Source organism: Podarcis filfolensis (assembly GCF_964270895.1).
Source record: "Podarcis filfolensis genome assembly, chromosome: 5".
Taxonomy (NCBI): Eukaryota; Metazoa; Chordata; class Lepidosauria; order Squamata; family Lacertidae; genus Podarcis; species Podarcis filfolensis.
In genome coordinates this window covers 96,842,735-96,867,158 of record NC_139608.1, presented here as the reverse complement: position 1 = coordinate 96,867,158, position 24,424 = coordinate 96,842,735, and the positions used below count along the sequence as shown (strand labels likewise).

The 24,424-nt window shown below is 41.1% G+C and overlaps 1 protein-coding gene across 16 annotated transcripts in view; it reads left to right on the top strand.

Moving 5' to 3' along the window:
• Positions 1-24,424, top strand: part of SHISAL1 (shisa like 1) — a 177,928-nt gene that overhangs the window by 131,576 nt on the left and 21,928 nt on the right. For all 16 annotated transcript variants that reach the window (XM_083616036.1, XM_083616035.1, XM_083616034.1 and 13 more), the window contains 2 exons: positions 1,143-1,356; positions 13,615-13,914. In XM_083616036.1, coding sequence (XP_083472162.1) covers positions 1,143-1,356; positions 13,615-13,914 — 514 coding nt within the window. The remainder of the gene's footprint in view (positions 1-1,142; positions 1,357-13,614; positions 13,915-24,424) is intronic.

The following is a 24,424-nucleotide window of genomic DNA, read 5'->3' as shown; positions in this document are numbered from 1 at the left end:
TGTTACCACATGTAAAGCTATTTAGAGCTTCCTTTGAGCTATATTTCAAACTAGAGTACAAGAAGTGCTGAAGTTTAATAGCAAAATATGTATAGAATCAGCCTCTCTGAAAAGTTCATTCCTGTTTCCATGGCTGGGCAGAGAGGTGCAGAGCCTGGTCCTTTCCAAATTTTCATTTTCTGAATATGTTGCAGAGAAGCCCTCCCATCCAAGTGTGAGTGTTCCATTCTCAACTGATTGCGTGGTATGCATCTTTTGCCAGGACCATTTGACTTTTGTACCCAAGGTCAAAAACTACATTGTGAATCAGTAGTTAATTTCCATCTATAAATAGTTAGGTCTTGTGAGGTCAAAACATGTGCATTCTGTCTTTGATGTATACCTGAAATGAGGTGGCCAGGTGAAAAAAAGGACAGGTCCCCAGGACCTTCAATAGTGGAGTTTTATCTTGCACAAGTAACCTGCTTCACCCTAAAAAATCGGCATTTTTGTTAAATGGAAAGTGGTGGAGAAATACACTGGAAGGTGTGGGGTGACAATTGTTTGACACAACATCATACAACTTCCCCACAAACATGGTGCAAAGAAACCAGGATAAATGTTCCATAAACAGGTCATCTGGAACCAACCTTGGTATGCTTTGATTTTTAAAAGCAATTTCTAACTGCAGGGACTAATCCTGGGGTTCCAAGTAAATTAAGGATTGTTTTGATTTCTGGAATATCACTGACGTACATTTTGCTTTTTACATAAGAGCATTAGCTGTAAACAATGTGGGCTATCCAACTAAATTAAAAAGTAAACGTATGGAAATCAATGGGCTGGAGTTATTTAAGGGTATGATTCCACCAGAGTTAACCACTTTGTCCCATGGATTTCAAAGGGAAAATAAACTATAGGGCTATATCTCTCACATGAAAAATCAATGGCATTTCAAAGAGTTTAAACTTTGTTTGGATTCTATCCTGACTACGGAAGTTCAGCTTTCAACTTATTCGTTCCTTAACATTTAACTAACTTGTGACTTTGTAACAAGCATACATCAGGCATCTGCTGAATTGGTGAATAGTTTTGATATTGCAGAATCTATTGTTTTTCTTTTGCAATTTGAGTTAGAAAGAAATTTGCTATTTGCCTTATAGCTCTGTCCACACATTTTCGAGTCTGTGAGCCATATACAGACTACAAAGGCCGCTCCCATTTTGGATTCCACTGTCCACGTCTTTCTGACAACAAATCGTACATCTTTTGCTGTCACCATAACAACACCGTGTTTAAATACTGCTGTAATGAGACGGAGTTTCAGACTGTTATGCAGATGAACCTAACAGGGAATGCAGATGGATATATGCACAAGTAAGTAAATAAGCTGGGGTGCTTTCCCTCTTCTCCCTCTCCCCCAAATGTATCCTGGTGTAATCAAAATTGTACTGCATCTGCAGAAAACAGAAATGTGTTTCCATAACTCAAAAAAAAAGTTGACAAAGATGAGAAGAACACTGGAGAGGGCAATGGCCTTTCTGCACAGCACAAATGTTTCACAGGACTAGTTGTTGTTTTAAATTTGTGCATGATTTGCATATTAATTACTTGCAATCACTTGCACTTAAACAGCAAGGTGCATTTGATTGTGTGTCTGTTGAGTGTAATCTGCCCCCAGAATCCCTTTTTATATCTTAATTTTAACTCTGTGGCCTGTTTTATTGCCTCAATCCCATAACTCTCTTTATTTTTGAAAAATGCCTTTCTAAGAATACTTTTTGAAGAAGTATCAAGATCAAAAAGAAACATTAGACAAATTTTGAAAGCAAGTTTGCATTTGAGCCAGAACTCCCCAGGACTTAGTTAGCCCCAAATCTTCTTTTTAGTGCCAAGGGCAAAATGAAGTAGTAATAGTGGCCCGGACTGGAAATCACACTTTGCATATGAGAGCTGGCTCTCTCTGTCTCCCCTCTGCTTCTCCAGCACAGCAATGACGAGGAGCTTGGAAGTGTCTGCTTCTATTTTTAACTAACCACAGATTGTCATTTCATCCAAACTGTTTTGCCCCCTCCCCTTTCTTCCTCTGGCACAGCTGCAAGGAAAAAGATTGGGCGAATCCACTTCCATTTTCAACTTGGCTTCTTTCAACAAGCCATAGTTAAATTAAAGCAGAATTTGTCCCAGTTCAGGCAAATGATGATCTGTGTGGTCGGTTTAAAGTGGAAGTGAAGGCTGTGCCAGAGGAGGAAAAGGGAAGGAGGCGCTGAGACCGAAGTCTTGTTCACAATAACACATGTTGTATTCAATCTCAGGTCCTGGTGCCACTGAGCATGTACAAATTGTTTTCCCCTTACCACTAAATAACTGGAAGCAGCCCGAATGCTCTTCGTTTCACCTCACTTGAAAAGCAGGACCAGCATTAGAACTGGACCAGGAGCTGTCTGGCAAAACCAGTTGAAAAGTCCTCTTAACTGGCATGCGATAGATGTCTGAAGGCTGTATGAATCAGCTGAAGGCTTCAATCTGCTTGACCTCTTGTGCTTGTGTGATCATGGTATTTCAAGTGCAGTGAGACATGGTGCTTACTTTGATGACAAGAGGTTCTCTGTTCAAATCGGAGAAAAGCATGTGTCACTGGAGGAAACATGCTGTGCCTTTTTTAAAAACAGAAAAACGAGGCACAGCTCAGGTTTTCTTGGGTAGCAGGACTAGGAAAGGCCGCTACTACTCAGAGTTGCTGGTGTTGACAGTGTTTTTTAGTAAGAAAAGAGGTGGGCATATTTTCACCATGAAGCTTTTGTTGACAGTCGCCCTTTCAGCCTCAGCTGCATCTCCAGTTTACAATACCAGCAGTGGGCTACACTGCAGGGTTGTCTTTAAGCCATTTGTATTTAGCTCCCTAGTTTGCAGCACGGATGTGATAACTGTACTATGTATTGCATTAGGATGTCAATTTTTAATGCTTAAAAACTTGTTGCTTAAAAAAAAAAATATAGATTTTCCATGAAACAAGACCTGATTTAGAAACAACATGAACTCCTCCTTTTTCCGGGGAGGGGAGGTCAGTGTGGATACACTGTCTCCCAATCACAACTATGCTGAAATCCTGAATTCCTCTCTGTTGTTGGTTTCCTAATGGCAGCTGCCGCTTGGCCCCCCAGGAGAGGGGTGGGAGGGGGGAATGGCATCAAAAGCCCCGTCTCGAGATGATGGAATCATCACTCTGCTTTTAAAATATAATGTGAGAGCTTTCCTTGCCTGCCTGCCTGCCTAGTGAATGTGACTGCCACCAAGGGTGTGGTTGTGTCCCTTTCCCTCCCCATTTTTTTCTAATCTTTCTTTTTTTGGAACTTGAGTGCACTGCAAAGGGCAGCGCTGGTGAGATCTCAGCCACCCCCATCTTAATTTGAGAGGGAAAGAGGGGACCCTTTGTTTAATGGCTGAGGTTACATTTGGACAGGAAGCAGGATCTAGATATGGTGGGCAGGGCCACATCCTTATCTACACCACCCTCTAGATACCAAATTTGACAGGTGGGAAAGGTGGCCCATCTGTCAATCACCTGACAACCCAATGTTTCATGCATGCAGTTTGAAATCTAAACCTGTGTACAAGGTGCTTGTTGGCTTTGCTTGCATTTTTTCCCTCTCCGCACCTGGAATCACATAGGACATCAGGTGTGGGGAAGGTGGGTGTGGCTTGGCCATAATTAAGTCCACAGGCCAGAGATTCCCCAACTCTTCTCAAAAAACCTTTATGGCACCAATGCACAAGTTTCCCTTGGCAGAACAATGGATGTGGGATGGCTTCTCTGGAAAGTCTTGCTCTTTAAGCATTCAACCTCTGTCTTGTTGTCCGTGTGACCAAGAGAGTGTGAAGTGCTGAAGCAGAGGTAGCCAACATGTCGTTCAAAACATCTGGAGGGAGCCAACTCCCATCTTCATGGGCAAATGGGAGTTGTAGTCCACAACATCTGCAGGGCATCGCATAGGCTGTCTCTGTGTGTTGTATATGCTAGGGCTGAGCTGAAATGAGGCTGTGTGTGTGTTAATTTTAGATTGCATATTTGTATATTTTTGTTAGAAATAGTACTTTTATGCAGAGGTAGGGCAGGGACAATTTGGTTACAAGGTATTGTCTTGTGGCTAAATCTGATTGGCTGCATGCTGCCATGACATCACCTAACTGGCTTCATGACTCCTCACTGTTTGTATCACACAGTCAGTGGACCTATCTTTTAATTCATTTTTAAATGCACCAAATCTGCAAAGAGGTGGGGTAGGAAAGCAGGAGCAAAATGGTCTGAATTAGGTAATAAGTTATTAGAGTGGATGGACCAAAAAATGATACTGATGGGCGATTTTAACGGAGTGGTGTCTCCAAACTTGGATAGGTCAACAAAAAAGCAAGAGACAAAGGAAGGCAAGTTACCTCGAACGTTTTTTGATTTGGTTGATAATATGGGGCTAATTGACACTTGGAGGTTTAAAAACCCCACTACAAAACAATATACCTTTTTCTCAAATCCAAAACAAACAAACAAACAAAATTTCTTCCAGTAGCACCTTAAAGACCAACTAAGTTAGTTCTTGGTATGAGCTTTCGTGTGCATGCACACTTCTTCAGATACCTATACGTATCTGAAGAAGTGTGCATGCACACGAAAGCTCATACCAAGAACTAACTTAGTTGGTCTTTAAGGTGCTACTGGAAGAAATTTTGTTTGTTTGTTTGTTTTGACTATGGCAGACCAACACGGCTACCTATCTGTATCTCAAATCCAAATAAGAGTTGGGGAAGAATAGATAACATTTGGATCTCGAAGGAGTTGATACAGAGTTTAACTAAATCTGAAATTCTCCCACAAACTTTATCTGATCACAATCTGGTATTTATAGAGATAAAGGGTAAAGATGTTAGAGTAGTTAGATGGAGAATGAATGAATATATATTTAACAATCAAAAGATAGTAAGTGAGGCAAACAAAGAAACAATTGAAGAATACTTCAAGTGGAACCTTGACAAAGAGACAGCCTTAGAAACGGTTTGGGACGCAGGAAAAGCCGTTATGAGGGGCTTCCTAATCCAGAAAAATTGCCATTTAAGAAAAGAAAAAGAGAAAAAGAAAGAGGAGATTCTAATACAGCTTATGGAGAACGAAAGACAATTAGCTATCAAACCAGGTGAGGAGACAATACAGCAAAACTTAAAGATACTACAAGCCCAATTTTCTATGATAGTTAACCAGGAGATTGAGTGGAAAATCTAAAAGATGAAGCAAAAGGATTTTGAATCAGCTAATAAAATAGGAAAATACTTGGCGTGGCAAATAAGAGGAAGGAAAAAACAAAATACGATCTGCAAGATAAGGGATGGAGAAAGGACAGTAGAAGAGCCAAAAGAGATAAAGAGGATATTTCAGAAGTATTATAAGGATTTATATAAAAGAGGAAAGGAAACAGATTATGAAATAGAGCGCTATCTGGAAGAATATCATTTACAACAGATTGCCACTGAAGAAAAAGAGTTATTAGACCAGATGATCACAGAAGATGAGATAAAGAAAGCAATAAAAAAGATGAAAATTGGGAAAGCGCCGGGGCCGGATGGCTTACCGGCCAAATATTATAAAACATTAAGTGACCAACTATGTCCAGTTCTATGTGAAATGATGAATAATGTTTTAAAAGAAGGGAGGATTCCGAACACCTGGAAGGAAGCCTACATTACATTAATCCCTAAAAAAGATGTGGACGCCTTAGAAGTGAAGAACTATAGGCCGATTTCGTTATTAAATAATGATTATAAACTATTTGCGGACATAATGGCAGAAAGATTAAAAAGAGTATTAAACAACAGAATTCATAAAGATCAAACGGGCTTCCTTCCAGGGAGACAATTAAAGGATAATGTAAGAAATGTGATAGATATCATTGAATATTTGGAAACCAGAATAGATAAACAGGCGGCCTTGATATTTATTGATGCTGAGAAGGCATTCGATAATGTCTCTTGGCGCTTTCTGATGGAAAACTTGAAAAGGATGGGGATGGGAGAAAGATTTAGAAAAGGCATAGAGGCCATTTACCACGAGCAAAGGGCAAAACTTGTAATTAGTAATACCACATCAGAATTTTTTGACATATCTAAAGGGACCAGACAAGGTTGTCCCTTGTCCCCCCTATTATTTATTTCAGTATTGGAAGTACTCACTAAGAGGCTGAGGGAAACAGCAGAGGTTAATGGAGTTAAGGTTGGAACTAAGGAACACAAAATTAAAGCTTTTGCAGATGACATTGTATTAACATTAGAGAATCCAAAGCATAGTGTAAAAGAAGCCCTACAAAAATTTGAAGAGTTTGGTGCTGTGTCAGGCCTTAAGGTTAATAAGAATAAGACTAAAATGCTGACTAAAAACTTAACTAAAGAAGATATCGCAGATCTAGAACAAAAGACAGGAATCATGACAGCAAAGAAGGTGAAGTACCTCGGAGTGTGGATTACGGCTAAAAATATTAACTTATATAAGGATAACTATGAGGTCACCTGGAAGAACATCAAGAAAGATCTAGAAATTTGGGAGAGAATGAGATTATCTTTCTTGGGGAGGATTGCGGTTATCAAATTGAATGTTCTGCCTAGGATGCTATTTTTATTTCAAACCATCCCGGTACTTAAAGGTCTAAAGCAGTGTAAAGAATGGCAAAGAGCCTTGGCGAGATACATCTGGCAGGGAAAAAGACCACGAATAAAAATGAAAATATTGGTAGATAGAAAAGAAAGAGGGGGCTTCTCCCTACCAGACTTAAGTCTATATTATGAGGCGACGTGTCTATTGTGGTTGAAAGATTGGATAAGGCTAGAAAATAGAGACATCTTGGATTTGGAAGGCTTCGACAACAGGTACGGGTGGCACTCGTACCTGTGGTATGAAAAGGTGAAAGTGCATAGAGGCTTTCTAAATCATATTTTTAGAGGACCATTATTCCAAGTATGGGAAAGAAATAAAAATTTACTGGAAAGGAAGACGCCCTGGTGGATTTCACCAATAGAGGTGTTAACGGTTAAAAAAATTAATATGGAAGGGAAGAATGCCACTTATGAAGAACTTACAAGAAAAACGGATCAAGGTATAAAACTTAGACCATATGAAGAGATTAAAAGCTTACTTACCAGGTGGTTGCAATACCACCAGGTAAATGATCTGTTGAAAGAAGATAAAAAGAAATCAGGATTTGAAGATAAAAAATCTAAATTCAATGTGGAAGTTGTGGAAGGTAAGAACAAAACACTGTCTAGAATCTATGATATTTTATTGGAGTGGTACACAAAAGATGAGGAGGTGAAGGAGGTCATGACTAAATGGGCAATAGATATTGGTTATAACATCGAATTTGAGAGGTGGCAGGAATTATGGAATATTAATATGAAGTTCACAGCGTGTACGGCATTAAGGGAAAATATCTGGAAAATGATATATAGGTGGTACCACACGCCAGTGAAACTGGCTAAGATCTACAGGTTAAAGAATAAAAGATGTTGGAAATGTGGAGAGGTAGATGGTGATTTCTACCATATGTGGTGGTTATGCAGCAAAGTGAAAGGATTCTGGGAATCGATTTACAACGAACTTAAAAAAAAATTTTAAATACACGTTTCCCAAAAAACCTGAAGCTTTTCTGCTAGGAATGATGGGTAAAGAAATTAAAAAAGAAGATAAGGTACTATTCCTATATGCCACAACAGCCGCAAGAATCATGTTAGCACAAAATTGGAAAACGGAGGCTATACCTAATATAAGTGACTGGCAGGTTAAACTGACAAATTATGCCGAGCTCGCTAGAATAACGGGAAGAATAAGAGATCAAGATGAACAGAAATTTCATGACAATTGGGTTAAATATTGGATGTATATTGGAACCATATTATAAAAGACACTGGCGGGACTGGAATAACTCTAACAGTAACAGGTTATTATCTAGAAGAGATAAAATACGTGCCTACAGAGTTTATCTGATACTTACGGTACCAAAGGAGTGGAGGGAAGTCCAAGGCTCGGCAGAGCCTAAAACTGTACTTATGATTTATGGAGTGGATATATTATGTGTAATCTATATATTGGATTTTGTATACGTCTATATGTATATATGTATAATATCAATAACAATTTAACATGCAAAAAAAAATAAAAAATGCAAAGTTTTTGGAGAGAGTTTCGAAGAACATGTTATCAGCTGCACCAAAAAGTTTTGGCTCTGCAAATGCTGCTCAGTCTTAATCCAATAATACATTCTAACTTTTTTTAAATTATTGCAGACATGATGTGCATTATCACTGCTAGCTTATTTTCCAACTGTAATTAACTTCATTCTAAACTGAACTGAAGGAAGAGGTCCTTTTGCTGCTAGATCAAACTGTCTGTGCTTCATTAAGCATAATTTATACCTCAGGTGTTCCAGCTAAACATCCACAGTAATTGCTATGCCCTAGGCAACTAGGCTTGTCCTTCTCATCATGCGGGAGGAGAAGGCTTTAAAGCAGGCAGTGTAACAGCTAGTGGTAATTTTGGACCCTGGACTTAACAGTCCTGGAGTGGCTTTGGATGGGAAGACCACATTTGTATCTTCCACTGCAATTCCATGCACTGCAACTGCTTCAACATCCCTGATATGTTAGAGCTAAGAACAAAGAAAAAACTGTTTCCCAACCTTGGCTTTGTTTTTTAAGGAACAGTTGCTCTGAGCACGTGCAGTTTAAGAACTTACTTAAATCATAGTACCATCCTGACTACAGGAATAAAACAAGTTTTCTTCTGCCGTCCCGATGCTAAAGATATTTATTAGGGAATAAGCACCATTTTATTGTAAGAAAGGTTAAGGAAATGATGATATCACCTGATTTCCTCATACATTGCTGGAAACACTGCTGGAAAAAGAAGGGAGGCGTGTGCCTCTTAATCTCAGGGCTGTGGATGAGAGCCCCTTGTTGGGCAAAAGATTCCTGAATTGCACGGGGTTGGACTAGATGACCCTCATAGTCCCTTCCAACTCTGCAATTCTATGATTCTATTAGTGGCATTTTCCAGAGAAGGCTTAATTAAGACACACTTCAGTGCCATATACCCCAAAAGGATTTATTTTAGTGTGTGGAAGGATAAGCATTTATTTCCATTGGAGGAACCAAGACTGCGTTTCTGAGTTGCTGTTCTGAATTTGCCTCCTGAGTAGAAAGCAGCCAGCCCAAGTAAGTTGTGCTGGTAACAGGGAGCAATTAACTACTAGTCTCCTGCCATTTATTGGGTGCTGCAGGGCCTCCCTATCACAGACACAAATGCTTAATTCTCTTTTAAGTGTGGCTTAAAGGCACTTTAACTTTGACATGGACACACCCTGGTGGTTTGGTCGCATGAATCTAGCCAGAGAAGTTATTGCAGGTGAATTCCCTTAGCTAATGGCTGACATCCTGCTTTGATTGTATTGCTCTAGATCTTTCCTATCTTTTAAATATGAGAAGAAGCCTTTCCCTAGTTCATAAGTTTCATGCGGTGATAAATTCATTACTACATGCACATTCTTAGAATCTAATGTGAATAGTGGCCATCAAAGCACCTTAGCAGCAAATTGAATTCATTCCACTTCCTGCCTTTTTTAAACATTTTATTTTGCTTTAAAGTTCTTTTAGGAATTAATGCTATAAAACTTTGATGAATTATTCATCTGAATTCCTTGCGAGCTTTGCACTTCGGCATATTGTGACTTTTTCTCTCTCGTTCAGCTGTGCCGTTTAAAATATTAAGCTGCCTGAGCTCTATCTTACTCTCTCATTGGAAACAAGACATCACTTTTTTTTTCTTGTTTTAATAAACAGCACCTTCAGTATTACTGGGACTGAGGTGTACTCCAACAGCACTGAGAGGGAGTATATTTCCCCTATCCGTGCATTTTGTGACGCAGTTGAGGCAGAGGTCAAGTCCCTGCACAGCCACTGGGAACTTCAGGATAAGGTCAAGGATGGAAGACTTTTTATTGCAGTCAGAAATCAGTGGGAGCTATGGAAGATGAAAACTAAGTGGCTTTAGCGCAGGGGGCCCAATAAGTCCACAGAGACCCATTTCCTAACGCACCAAACCCCTTTTCACCCTGGGCAGCCTTTACAGGCCCCAGTGCTCAGAAGAATTTCACTTTAGTGCTGTGATAGTACAATAAAGTGGTGTCTGATGATCACTCCATTACTTGACCTGCCAGATCGTACTAAAAGACAGTGCTTAATGGAATAAGGAACAAGTATATCCACTTTGCCTTAGGATTTAAACAAAACATTTTGCGGGGGGGGGGGGGCACGGTTATGTCTGGCTTTTCATTTTTAACTTGTTGGAAGCAGATGTTATTTTAAAGGAACAGATGGAGATCCCACATACGGCCAATTTAATAAGCTGCCATTTTAAAACACTATTCATTTTTCACTAAATGATTTTTAATGAACAAAAATGAGTGCCTTAAAAAGTATGTGTATGGGTAAACAGATGATGCTGATCTAAAGAGGTGCTAATATTTGTGCCATTGAATTCTTGTTAGGCTGTCAAGTGCCATGACTTTTAGCAAGGTAAGGAAGAAATAAAACCTCTTGTCCAAGAGGGGTCCTTCTTCCTGAACACTTGGGATCCACATTGGTTCCCTGTGTAGAAGTTTCGTGAGCAATGGCTCATGAGCCCAAAAAAGAGCGATTTCATCAGCATCGCTATCAGTTCAGTCATTTTTCTTCCATCACTAATAGCTTTTTCTTAATTTCTTTTGCTCTTTTTAGCAGTGTAAGCATGTAACTGTTCCCAGTGAAAAGCAACGTTCTTTTGGTGGTTGCATTTAGCACAGTGTCTGTGAACTACTGGCCTAACTTTTTTAGAGGGGTAGCTATGTTTGTGCCGTAATAAGCCTGTTAGTCTTTGAAATCCCACCAGATATGTTTGCTCCACACACACACCCTTTTTTTGAGAGCCAGTGTGGTATAGTGCAGCTGCTGGGTGACCGTGGGCCAGTCACACTTCTCTGAAGTCTCTCAGCCCCACTCACCTCACAGAGTGTTTGTTGTGGGGGAGGAAGGGAAAGGAGAATGTTAGCCGCTTTGAGACTCCTTCGGGTAGTGATAAAGCGGGATATCAAATCCAAACTCCTCCACCTCCTCCTCCTCCTCCTCCTCCTCCTCCTCCTCCTCTGCTGCTTCTTCTTCTTGTTGCTTTTTTCTTGTTCAAAATTTTATAATTTATAACAAACTTATTCTATGGCTGACAAATCACACATATGCACTAAATTTACAGTTTATATCATCATCCACTAAAATAGTAGCTTTAATGTAATGCAGTGCAAATATAAAATACAGTGCTAGAAACCTATATCATATATTTAGAAGTTCTATGGTGCAAATTAATTAGTCGGTTAAGACAGCAGTGAAAAAGCCTTAAATAGTTCTAATTAATGTTCTATTTTCATGTGCCATAAATTTCCAGGTTTTTTCATTTTTTTGTCCATCTGCCCCACCATCAATTTTGTCATGGTGCCAAAAACCCAAATTTGATTAAACCATACCTATTCTGTTGGACTTACAGAAGCATACCATTTAGGTTCTATCAATATTTTGGTAGCAGTTAACAAAACTCCAACTAAATTTGGATATTTTGGTTTCACATCTTCTTTAAGATATGAACTAGAGTTCATTTGAATGTAGTATCCAATTATTTCTTGTATATCTGCAATAACTATTGAAGACCTCATAATCTTTTCACACCTCCACCAAAACATAATTTGCGACTTTCTCCCTACGTTTTCAGCATGTTCCATTAACATCTGGGTGTATCTTTGCTGAATGTTGTGGGATTTGATGCCAGCTCTGTAACATCTTATGGAAGTTTTCTATTACAAGAAGTGATAAAGTTACCATGGTGATAAATATTTATTTCCACAACTTGTCAAAGACATTTTTTCCCCCTAATCTTTGTCTTAACCTCTTCCTTGTTCTAATCCAGCTAAGTATTTCTCCAGCAGGCAGCTTAAAATGCTGTAACGCTCATGTCCCACACCAGCTCCCAGAGCATTAACTGGCACTTCTGTCTCCTGACTCATCAGCTGTGAAGCTGGACATGCCCTGCTTAACCATCAGTTTATGGCCCAACAGACCCTGGGGGTTTCTCCAATTCCTTTCTCTTTTCTATATAATCAAAGAGTAGACTTTGACAAGCAAATATCAGCTGAAATGTATTCTTTGCAGTGTAAAGCATGTATAATAAACCACTTCAGGCTAAAACCTACTTTATGTTGACATGGCCTCATTCTGTTCTGAAACAGGACCAGTGCTGTGCAGCTTGCTAGGTGAGAATTGAACCATTGTATTTGAAAGAGATGAAATCATTTAAAGGTCTGGTTAAAGTAGAAAATTTGCTCAAAGAGGTTTTTCTTGTCCTTTAATTTTCCTACTTACTGGAGTAATAAAATTTACATATAAAATGCTTTCCTCTCCCTGTCGTTTAATTCCAATGGTAATTTGTGGCACCCAAATGTAATTTGTGTGACATCCTGAACAACAAAGGATCTTGGGCAGCATAGAAATGAACCAGGCTGGGAGCAGAATGGCATAATGCAATGAGTTCGGTGGAGGTATTTGACCAAAGCAGAACTACGGAATAAAAATACTTAGTTTCCAGAAAAGTATACTGGCTCCAGCCCCAACCAGACACACAACACACTTTATATCCTTTTCATTAACACCCACTGAGGGACACTTTCAACATTGGGTTTGGGAAGCTATCCCTTAAGTTAGTGCTTATGGAGGCCTCTGCAACCTGAAAGCAAGACCAGAAGGAGTAATTCAGAGCTATCTGTGTTATTCTTAGAACTGAACCACACAATCAGCAGAATCATATGTTGTAATTCTTACAGAACTGAGCAGTTGCATGCTTGAATGTCTCAAAAATAATAAAAACAACCAAAATTTTAAAAAACAAACCAGTGCAAATTAGGTGTCAAGGAAAAAGTTTTCCCTGCCACCCTTGTTTTCTGTAGTCTTCAATGGAAATGGCTGTTTTTAAGTGGGGAGCAGCATTTCAACACACAACTTCCCAACCTGCAGAATGAAGTTGGTTACAGTTCAGCAAAAACCTGTTGAGTTTATAATTTGACTTTTAGAAGCAACTGTGTATTGGATTTTGAGCCACAATCTGGTACAGTGATACCTTGGTTTGCAAACAGCCTGGTTTGCATATGTTTTGGATTACAAATATGTCAAACCCAGAAGTGCATGTCCTGGTTTGCAAACTTTTTGGGGATTACAACCCATTTTTGGGGGGGAGGCCCCTTGGCGAAAGCGCGCCTTGGGTTACAATCTGTTTTGGTTTACAAATGGACCTCCGGAACGGATTATGGTTGTAAACCAAGGTACCACTGTACTTAGACTATGTAAAGAAAATAGGTAGCACTGTGTGAACATTGGGAGTCCCCGTGTAAGCAGCTTTGAGCTTTTTAAAGGGAAAGAGAGGTATAACCATACAGTCTGGCAGACAGTATGCATTTTAAAATATTAAGTGGCTGACTGGAGTGGCAAATAGTCGTGGCTCATTATTAACCTTTGCTTTGTCTCTTTTTGCAGTAATTACAGTGCATTGTTAGGCGTCTGGATCTATGGGTTTTTTGTTGTGGTTTTGCTGGTACTGGACCTTTTGTATTACTCCTCAATGAACTACGATATTTGCAAACTGTACCTGGCAAGATGGGGAATCGAGGGGAAATGGATGAAACCGGAAGCAAGCCGGTGGATTAAACCTGCTCAGGACCCAAGACAAGTTCAGGCTCAGACTCAGCCTACGCCTCAAACACTGCAGGCAGCACATGCATTAAAAGCAGAAGCTTTAAATCCGCCACTGATGTCTTTTCCCAGTTCAACTGCCTGGTAAGTTTTGAAGGCTGTGGTGCCTATTTTTTTAACCCTCTTTTTGTACTGTGATGTTTTCAGTTGGCAGCTATCAAGGAAAGTGTATCATTCATGACAAGGAGAGCAGGGTGATTTTGTTAATACTTTCGATGCCTGTATAATATAGAGAATATCGGCCCATCATCATCACCTGAACTAAGCCAGATCTGTGGACGCATCAGGAACAGGCAGTAGAGTCCTGGGATGGAGGTGACTGTACCATTTCAGATGAGAAATACTATTATTGAATGATTCCCCATTCTGTGCTGGCTTGTGAGCTGTAAGTGTCCATACGGATACATGAAGAATCTGTAAAAACTGGAGGGCAAAGCTTTCTATTCCATTCCCCGTTATCTGTTTGCTGTGGAAACAGCCACATGCAGTCATGGAATACCCATCATTTATTTTGCATGCATAGGTCCCTTTTCATACCCATGGCAGGAGACTGAGTTCAAGCTTGCACCTCACCTTATGGGCCGTGGATGCACCAGGGCTGTGACTTGAGCCATCCCATGGTGAAAGAACATGGAGGAACCTGGCTGGGTCATGTGAGACCCATGCTGGCAGTATTCCTTATTGGTGATAAAAGGGAGATATGGCTGTCATCTCATCCTGAAACCTTGGTCTGGCCAGCAACGTTTGCACAACAAGGTAGAGCTCTGCTGCATGAGCTTATCAAACCCTGTAACTTTTAATATATGAACTGCCATCTTAACATATGAATTGCATTCCAACTATGGTAAAGATTCGTCAAATATTCTGTGTCTCTATCAAAGGGTCAGTGATATATTTCTAGAAAAGGAGGTGCTGGAACTCACCATGAACACCTCCCTTGTTCTATCAGAATGGCAATGGTGCCCACCTGAGAGGGGCCGGAACTAAGTTCCTGTGAGTTCCCTCTGAAAAAAAGCCCTGCAAAGGGTTATAATGGCAACCCAGTTCTACCACTTCTGGGCTCAGCCTGCAAGAAAAAATAGTTCTTTCAGTGCTTTGCAAAATCCAAGATAAGTGGGATATTCTGTCTAATTGACTTGGACGTGTTAAAAGCTAAGAGAACCACTCTCGGGAAATCCTATCCATATATTCCAAAATAGTATAAAGTCTTTAGTAGCTGGAGCTTCTTCCTATAGTATGACTGTCATTTCATACCTTTTAAATGATTATCTAGCTTGTAATAAATGTTGATAGTTTCCCCACTGTCATATGTTTTGTCTGAGATGTGTACGTGTTAATGTGATGTGATGTGCATCACATGTGATGCATTTTTCTATGAAACTTTGTGCACTTGGTCTGGGATTCCCTCTTTTGCTGATTGTACCAGAATTAGTTAATAGAAGTGGTTTTTGTAGTGAGTAGCAAGGAAGAACCAGCTTTTGTATATTTTCAGTTGCTAAACCCTGCATTTCTACTTTGTGAGTAGAGATTTCCAGCTTCAAAAGCACGTCATAGTCATACAAGTTGAAATGTGATGTTCCACACTAGAGAGAGGCCATGGGTCATTCCTATAAAAGGGGTCTGGTTAAATTTGTGACTTCCCCAATTAAAGGGTTCATGATTGCACTGTTTTAATGAGAAGTGCATGAGCGAGAGCTACTAAATACACCAGCCCATGACAATAAGTAATATTTTAAGTGGCCTTGTGGTTTTCAAGTGTTGGAAGGAATGAGGATTGTAATTATATGAGGCGCTGCTTTCCAGGATGGCTATGCAGAAATCTGCTTCCAGGCTTTTTCTTTTCTGTTTCCCCACCCCCACCACCTCGTAATGAAGACAACCCATTCTATCACAGTTTGGCAGAGTTCTCATTCCTTGCCAGCTAATGAGCCTAAGTTCATTATTCCTCATCCTACTCATTATCAAAGTGGAGAGGGAAACTTGCAAAGTTTGTTCTCTGCAGAAATTAGACAAGGGAGTAAGGGGACCCCTAGTGGTGAAGTATAGCTCACTTTCTCTCTCTCCCCTCCCCCCCATTTCTTTACATATAGTTTTCTGCTTTCTCCTGCAAAGTGCAGCATGACAACAATTATTCTAATAAAAATATGCTATAGAGTATAAGTTACAGGGTACAAGAAAATGCAGATATGCATTATTTCTGCTCCCAGTGTGAAAGCTGTGTATCTGGTATGGATAGGTATGTCTAACACACAGCAATCCTTAGTACATATGCTGCATGTGTGAAGAATTCTGCCTGACATATGGTTATTTCCAGAAAAGTATGTTGATCTGAACTGTGAATTGCTATAGTGTTCGAAACAATGAAAGGAATAAGAGTCATGGAGACAACAGAGGGAGTCTGCTCCAAGCGTAGGCTGCATAGACAACGTTTCAGTTGGATTTACGAGTGGCTTCAGTCACCCATGAGATATGCAGAAATGAGCCACTTGATATCAAAAGAATTCTCCAGAGTTTGAACTTGGAGCACAAGGAAAGAATTCACAGGAAATGGTGGTGTGGAAGATGCTACTGCAAATTAAGGTAATTCTGTGCAGCCTTTGCATGGACTATTGAGGGAAATGCATGGGCTTCTGGAGAAGGAGGTGCAAGAGAATAATGAAAGGCAGAGAAAGAGGGAGCTTTTCCAATATTTATCCAAAATAAAAATGGGAAACCTGTACATGAAGCTTACAGTAAGGGAGTGGATACTTGATAGTGTAGCTGGGAAACCTCAGGGAGTAGAGCATGGGAATCTTAATCTCTGGCTTGTGGCTTTGAGCCCCATGATAGGCAAAAGATTCCTGCATGGCAGAGGGTTGGACTAGATGACACTTGTGGTCCCTTCCAACTCTGCAATTTTGTGATTCCATGATTTACCACAGAAATAATGAAGAACCTAAGGGGCTTATTGACCACAATACACTGGTTCTGATGGACACATAACATTAAACCATGATTTGCATAAACCTTAATTAATAAACCACAGTTTAGTGTTACATGTGAACCCATCCTAGCAGTGGCGTAGCGTGGGGGGTGCAGGGGGGGCCGGCCGCACCGGGTGCAACATCTGGGGTTAGGGCAAATCCATGGGTTAGGGGGCGCAAATCCACGGGTTAGGGGGCGCAAATTACTTGCCTTGCCCCGGGTGCCGACAACCCACGCTACGCCACTGCATCCTAGTACTGCAACTATGGTTTACTAAGTATAGTTTGTTGGAAAAAACAAGCCATGGTTTGTTGTTGGCTTACTGATCTTGACAATGGTTGAATCTTGTTACATGTGAATCCAGACAGTCCCTAACTAAGGTTTAAGTGTAGTTTGTTTTCTTTGCCTCATCAAAGTCACCTCAGACAATGCCAGACAAATGACGAGCTGTAACCAGCTTTGTTCCTGCTTTACTGCTTGTTGTGTGTTTGGGAGAGACAAACCACAACCTGAAACTATAACTTCGCCCTGCGTAGCATGACAGCAGCATGGCCAAGTCCTGCAGCTGCAATCTTCACTCCAGGAGCCTGCCTGCTTGCTCCAAGCTGAATTCCCTGCTCCCACTCCTGCTACACTGGCATGGCCCAGTCAGTTGAGTTTATAGGGAGAATGGGATTGGATGGTTCTGGCCTGGGTAAGCGAAAGAGTGATGGGCCACGTTAGATGTTGGAACAGATCATAAAATACATTGCATTATTTCTGCTTTGGGGGGAGAGGAGCTTGGCATGTTTTCCAAGCTGTTCCAGTGCATGCCTGGGGGAAATCACCCCTTTCTAATTTCATGCAATTTCAGTAAGCTTATTTTCATTTTCATTTTGATTAGAGGAGAATCTAAATAGGACCCTTTGTTCTGAGATGCTCTAAACCAGAGCCAATCTGAAATAGATCAATAGCTCTTGTTCTTACAGTGGCCTAAATGGAAACTCCAGGTCCAAACTGCAAACTGTCTAGGGACATGTGAGTCTGGTCTGGGACCATAATAAATTCAATTCACTATATCTAGGGACTAGAGCTACCTATCTGGAAAACAAAGAAGGCAATTTGAATCTTGCTGTTGAACTGAAAAATGTTAGATTAATGAAGTGTGACACAACCTGTGTAAGAACTTTTCAGTCCACACATCTGAAATCTGCCTCTGTTTTCCTCATTATGTGTCATTACAGTTTCCACAAGATGTGGCTGTGTGCTTCACATGAAGTTCTGAAGTGTTGCACGATGTACTTGTTTATGGTTTAATTGACTTCTCTTTCTGTTTGAGGACTGAGCTTCTCACGATAACTTCTGCAGAAAGTGGGGCATGTGCATATGGACACATGAAGCAGCCGTATACTGAGCCACGCCATTGGCTCTTCTAGTCCAGTACAGTCTGTTTTGACTGCCAGTATCTCTCTGTGGCCTCAGGCAAAGTTCTTTCTAAGCTCTGCTTCTGGAAATCCCTTTAATGACAAAGTGTTGAGCCCATCATGCGCTCTGCCACTGAGTAATGGGCCCTCAACCCTAGGAGCAGCTGCTGGGTCTTTGGGATATTTTGTTTGGTGAAATGGATGAGTTCCATCAGGCTACTTTTTAAAGTTATTTCTCTCTGTAACGTGTGAATTAGCCAACAGTGTGTCATCAAGTCACCACATAGTGCCAAGAAACAGAACTTCAGCTGGGGGTGTGCAGTGAGAGACCAGCTTGGTTTTTTTAGTCATATGGGGCAAAATAAGTGAGATGCAATCTGGAATAGAGGTGAGGGGATACATGAATGTGGTCTTCAAATACCTGGAGAACTGTGATGCATAGGATGCAGCAAACTAGTTTCCTTTTGTTCCAAGCGACGGGACTATAACCTATGAGTCTCAGTTGTAAGGAAGCTGATTTTGCAAAAATATGAAGAAGCATTTCAATAATAAGAGCTATTAGGCATTGGTGCAGTCCGATTGAGAATGCAGTCTCCTTTATGTTCTATCACTTTATGCTGTTTGTTGTTGTTGTTTAATTTGATTTTACAAAACTTTTGGATGTCCTTGAAGGTCAAAAACTGGCATATGAATTTTAAAGCAAATGAATAAATCTATGCAACATTTTGTTTTGTACTAGACCTAAACTTATTTTATTACTTTGAGAACACAAAATGCATTGGCTTGCATTCATCCCAATTGAAATCAATGGGAGTTAATTAGACATAACTAACTCTTCACATCGATTTTACTGGGGCCTAAGTGTGACTGATAGTTTGATTCTCAGTGCCTGGAACCACCAGAGGCCAGCAGAGAAAATGTGATTTTCCTGAAAAATTGAAAAGCTGCCCGTCCGTCCTGGGGGCGGGAGCCCTGACTCTGCTCCCTCTAGCCCTCCCTGGCTGAGTTTCTTCAGGGAACTGCACAAAGATGCTCAGCAGCCTTTGTAATGTGCAAGCCCTCCCTACACTCACTCGCTTGCGATGGGGAAGAAACGCCTGCTGTCTTGATTTGAACCAGAGCAAACCATGGTTTTAGTTTTCCGCTGCAACTTAGCTATTTTGTGTCAATGCTGGAAGGTTTAAAAATTAAGTATGTGTTCCGAATGCTGCAGTCTGTCCACATCTTGAATACTGAAGGTGACTCCCAGAGAGAGAGAGCACTTTCTTCTTTGTTGCAGTTTCACTCGAGGCAAATGTTTGTTATTGCCAGTGCTTTTTTTCTTTAAAAAAATGTTTAGGGGTACTCTCATTTTCCTACTCATATTAAAATCCTGCCACTCAATGAGGCCAGACTTAGATTCACAAAATGTTTAGTGGTATGCGTCCCCCTGTGTCGCTCCATTAAAAAGCACTGGTTATTTCTTTTGAAATCGTTTCTATTCAGATACGGCCTGGGCAGGGCAGGGGGTAGGGACCCCTTTTCAGTCCAAGGGCTGCATTTGCTTATGGCGAACCTTCCACTTGCTTTGTGCCCATGGTGGGCAAGGCCAGAGACCAAAGTGGACGGGTCAATAAATATGACTCTCACCTTTCGGATAGTAAGGCTATATTGCAGCCACACGGAAGCCAGAGGTTTCCACGCACACACATCTCACCATCCAGTCAAGCAAGGGCCATTATTACCCTGGTTCAAGGATACATTCCTGCCAGGCAGAAGCACCAAAGCAGGGTGTGTGCTTGGGCTCTCTGCCCAACACCCGGCTAATAAACGTAGTAAATGTAGTCAATGCCCTTCAATGGATGATGTCCCAAAGTATTGCGGTGGTGGGTGTTCCAACGTGAAGACTTCAATAGCAACCAGCAAACAAACAGAACAGTATGTCTAGACTGAATCAACTGTTTCGAAGGTGAATTTTTGTCAGCTGATGATGAAATTAAATATATTACATACAATGAATGACAACAAAAATAATTCTGAGCAACCTGCATGTAAATAATGAATAAATAATAAATGAGGAACTTGTTGTTGTTTAGTTGTTTAGTCGTGTCTGACTCTTCGTGACCCCATGGACCAGAGCACGCCAGGCACTCCTGTCTTCCACTGCCTCCCGCAGTTTGGTCAAACTCATGCTGGTAGCTTCGAGATCACTGTCCAACCATCTCGTCTTCTGCCATCCCCTTCTCCTTCTGCCCTCAATCTTTCCCAACATCAGGGTCTTTTCCAGGGAGTCTTCTCTTCTCATGAGGTGGCCAAAGTATTGGAGCCTCAGCTTCAGGATCTGTCCTTCCAGTGAGCACTCAGGGCTGATTTCCTTAAGAATGGATACGTTTGATCTTCTTGCAGTCCATGGGACTCTCAAGAGTCTCCTCCAGCACCAGAATTCAAAAGCATCAATTTTTCGGCGATCAGCCTTCTTTATGGTCCAGCTCTCACTTCCATACATCACTACTGGGAAAACCATGGCTTTAACTATACGAACCTTTGTTGGTAAGGTGATGTCTCTGCTTTTTAAGATGCTGTCTAGGTTTGCCATCGCCTTTCTCCCAAGGAGCAGGCGTCTTTTAATTTCGTGATTGCTGTCACCATCTGCAGTGATCATGGAGCCCAAGAAAGTAAAATCTCTCACTGCCTCCATTTCTTCCCCTTCTATTTGCCAGGAGGTGATGGGCCCAGTGGCCATGACCTTAGTTTTTTGATGTTGAGCTTCAAACCATATTTTGCGCTCTCCTTTTTCACCCTCATTAAAAGGTTCTTTAATTCCTCCTCACTTTCTGCCATCAAGGTTGTGTCATCTGCATATCTGAGGTTCTTGATATTTCTTCCGGCAATCTTAATTCCGGCTAGGGATTCATCCAGCCCAGCCTTTCGCATGATGAATTCTGCATATAAGTTAAATAAGCAGGGAGACAATATACAGCCTTGTCGTACTCCTTTCCCAATTTTGAACCAATCAGTTGTTCCATATCCAGTTCTAACTGTAGCTTCTTGTCCCACAGAGAGATTTCTCAGGAGACAGATGAGGTGATCAGGCACTCCCATTTCTTTAAGAACTTGCCATAGTTTGCTGTAGTCAATGAAGCAGAAGTAGATACCTTTCTGGAACTCTCTAGCTTTTTCCATAATCCAGCGCATGTTTGCAATTTGGTCTCTGGTTCCTCTGCCCCTTCGAAATCCAGCTTGCACTTCTGGGAGTTCTCGGTCCACATACTGCTTGAGCCTACCTTGTAGAATTTTAAGCATAACCTTGCTAGCGTGTGAAATGAGTGCAATTGTGCGGTAGTTGGAGCATTCTTTGGCACTGCCCTTCTTTGGGATTGGGATGTTGACTGATCTTCTCCAATCTTCTGGCCACTGCTGAGTTTTCCAAACTTGCTGGCATATTGAGTGTAGCACCTTAACAGCATCATCTTTTAAAATTTTAAATAGTTCAGCTGGAATACCATCACTTCCACTGGCCTTGTTATTTGCAGTGGTTTCTAAGGCCCATTTGACTTCACTCTCCAGGATGTCTGGCTCAAGGTCAGCAACCACACTACCTGGGGTGTACAAGCCATCCAAATCTTTCTGGTATAATTCCTCTGTGTATTCTTTCCACCTCTTCTTGATGTCTTCTCCTTCTGTTAGGTCCTTACCACTTTTGTCCTTTATTATGGTAATCTTTGTACAAAATGTTCCTTTCATATCTCCAATCTTCTTGAACAGATCTCTGGTTCTTCCCATTCTGTTGTTTTCCTCTATTTCTTTGCATTGCTCGTTTAAGAAGGCCTTCTTGTCTCTCCTTGCTATTTTTTGTAAAACTGCATCAATTTCCTGTATCTTTCACTATCTCCCTCGCATTTTGCTTGCCTTCTCTCCCCCACTATTTGTAAGGCCTCGTTGGACAGCCACTTTGCTTTCTTGCAGTTCCTTTTCATTGGGATGGTTTTCGTTGCTGCCTCCTGTATAATGTTGCGAGCCTCCATCCATAGTTCTTCAGGCACTCTGTACAGCAAATCTAAATCCTTAAACCTGTTCCTCACTTCCACTGTGTATTCATAAGAGATTTGATTTAGATTGTATCTTACCGGCCCAGTGATTTTTCCTACTTTCTTCAGTTTAAGCTTGAATCTTGCTATAAGAAGCTGATGATCTGAGCCACAGTCAGCTGCAGGTCTTGTTTTTGCTGACTGTATAGAGCTTCTCCATCTTTGGCTGCAGAGAATATAATCAATCTGATTTTGATGCTGCCCATCTGGTGATGTCCATGTGTAGAGTTGTCTCTTGTGTTGTTGGAAAAGAGTGTTTGTGATGACCAGCTTGTTATCTTGGCAGAACTCTATTAGCCTTTGCCCTGCTTCGTTTTGATCTCCAAGGCCAAACTTGCCAGTTGTTCCTTTTATCTCTTGATACCCTACTTTAGCATTCCAATCCCCTATGATGAAAAGAACATCCTTCTTTGGTGTCACTTCTATAAGGTGTTGTAGGTCTTCATAGAATTGGCCAATTTCAGTTTCTTCAGCACCAGTAGTTGGTGCATAAACTTGGATTACTGTGATGTTAAAAGGTCTGCCTCGGATTCGTATCAAGATCATTCTATCATTTTTGAGATTGCATCCCAGTACAGCTCTCGCCACTCTTTTGTTGACTATGAGGGCCACTCCATTTCTTTTATGGGATTCTTGCCCACAATAGTAGAAATGATGGTCATCCGAACTGAATTCGCCCATTCCTGTCCATTTTAGTTCACTGATGCCAAGGATGTCAATATTTATTCTTGCCATCTCATTTTTGACCACATCCAACTTACCAAGATTCATTCATTGTATGTAATATATTTAATTTCATCATCAACTGATGAAGATTCACCTTTGAAACAGTTGATTCAATCCTGCCTGCGATGTGGTGTTCCCTCCCAGCAATTCAGTACGCTGACTAGCTGACTAGTTCTTGGTTATGGACTGGTGTGTGTGTGTGTGTGTGCGCGTGCGCGTGCGCGTGTGTGTTATTTTGAAGTTGATAACTTGTAAATTTTGGATGACATTCTAACCACGAACAAAAATACATTTACTAAATTTATTAGCCTTGTGTTGTGGCTGTATTGGAGCAGATTATTCTGTATTGGAACACAGGGGTTTGTTTTTGGCCCCTTAATACAGGGCAGAGAGGTGACTTTTGCCCTTGACCAACCCAGGTTTTGCTCTGGCCTTGCTCATCGCTGCCCCAACCTCCAAAAGGTTGCCCATGAGGGACTGCAGTCCTTAGACACAAAAGCCCCCCCCCCCGCCCTTGCTCCATACCAAGTCAAGGTAAAATAGGCTCTCAATTATTCCCATCTTGGTAGTTGAGAGTGCAGGGCAGCAGCGGCAGGGAGGGAGGGAGGGGGTTATTTTCAAACCTTTGTCTCAAGCGTGATGTTTTCTTATTAGTCTTTAAGAGAACATTTGTATAAGTAGAAATGCATGCTGTTACATTGTTAACCATCATTTTTCTGTTTTTGTTCTTATTTGCCTTCTGAAGCATTAAACGGGGATCCTATGTTAGGATCAGGTGAGTGTATCCCACACAGTTGAAACAGTTGTAATCACAGCTGTGATGGGACAACACCCCACCCCACCCCATACGTGCTTTGCCCCATGTTTCCTCTCCCAGCTCTTCCCTTTCCCCTCTAAAAATCTCTGGCAGTTGACATTGACATTGCCCTCATGTGACCCTCTTGTTCTCCCCTCCTAGTAGCGCCACAGTCCTAACCCCACTTACCAGGAACTAAGCCCCATTGAATTCATTAGGACTCCCTTCTGAGAAGACGCTGTTTAAATTGTGCTGTTAGACATGGCAAGTTTCAGTAACCTTTAATTTTTTTAAAAAAAAAATCAGGCACAGAGTTTCTGTTCACCCCATTGATGCCATTGCTCAGGTTCTCGTTGACTTTAGTAGAGTAAAAATGTCTCACAGAAGCAAGAGTTTTCTTTTTCCCTTGAACATGTCGCAAGGCGTGATCGAGCCATGGTTAAGCACTTTTTACTTATAATTATTTCAGTGACAGATATTTAAATCCATGGTTCATTTTCCCATTGAAACCAACACGACTGCAAAGTGCTGGGCTGGATTTTGACCCTAGTTAAGGACAAAAATGGCATTTCCTGCATTGCTCCTGAACCAAAGGACCAGGGAAGAGGAAAGCAGCCGTGAGCTCCTCTCCAGAGGCT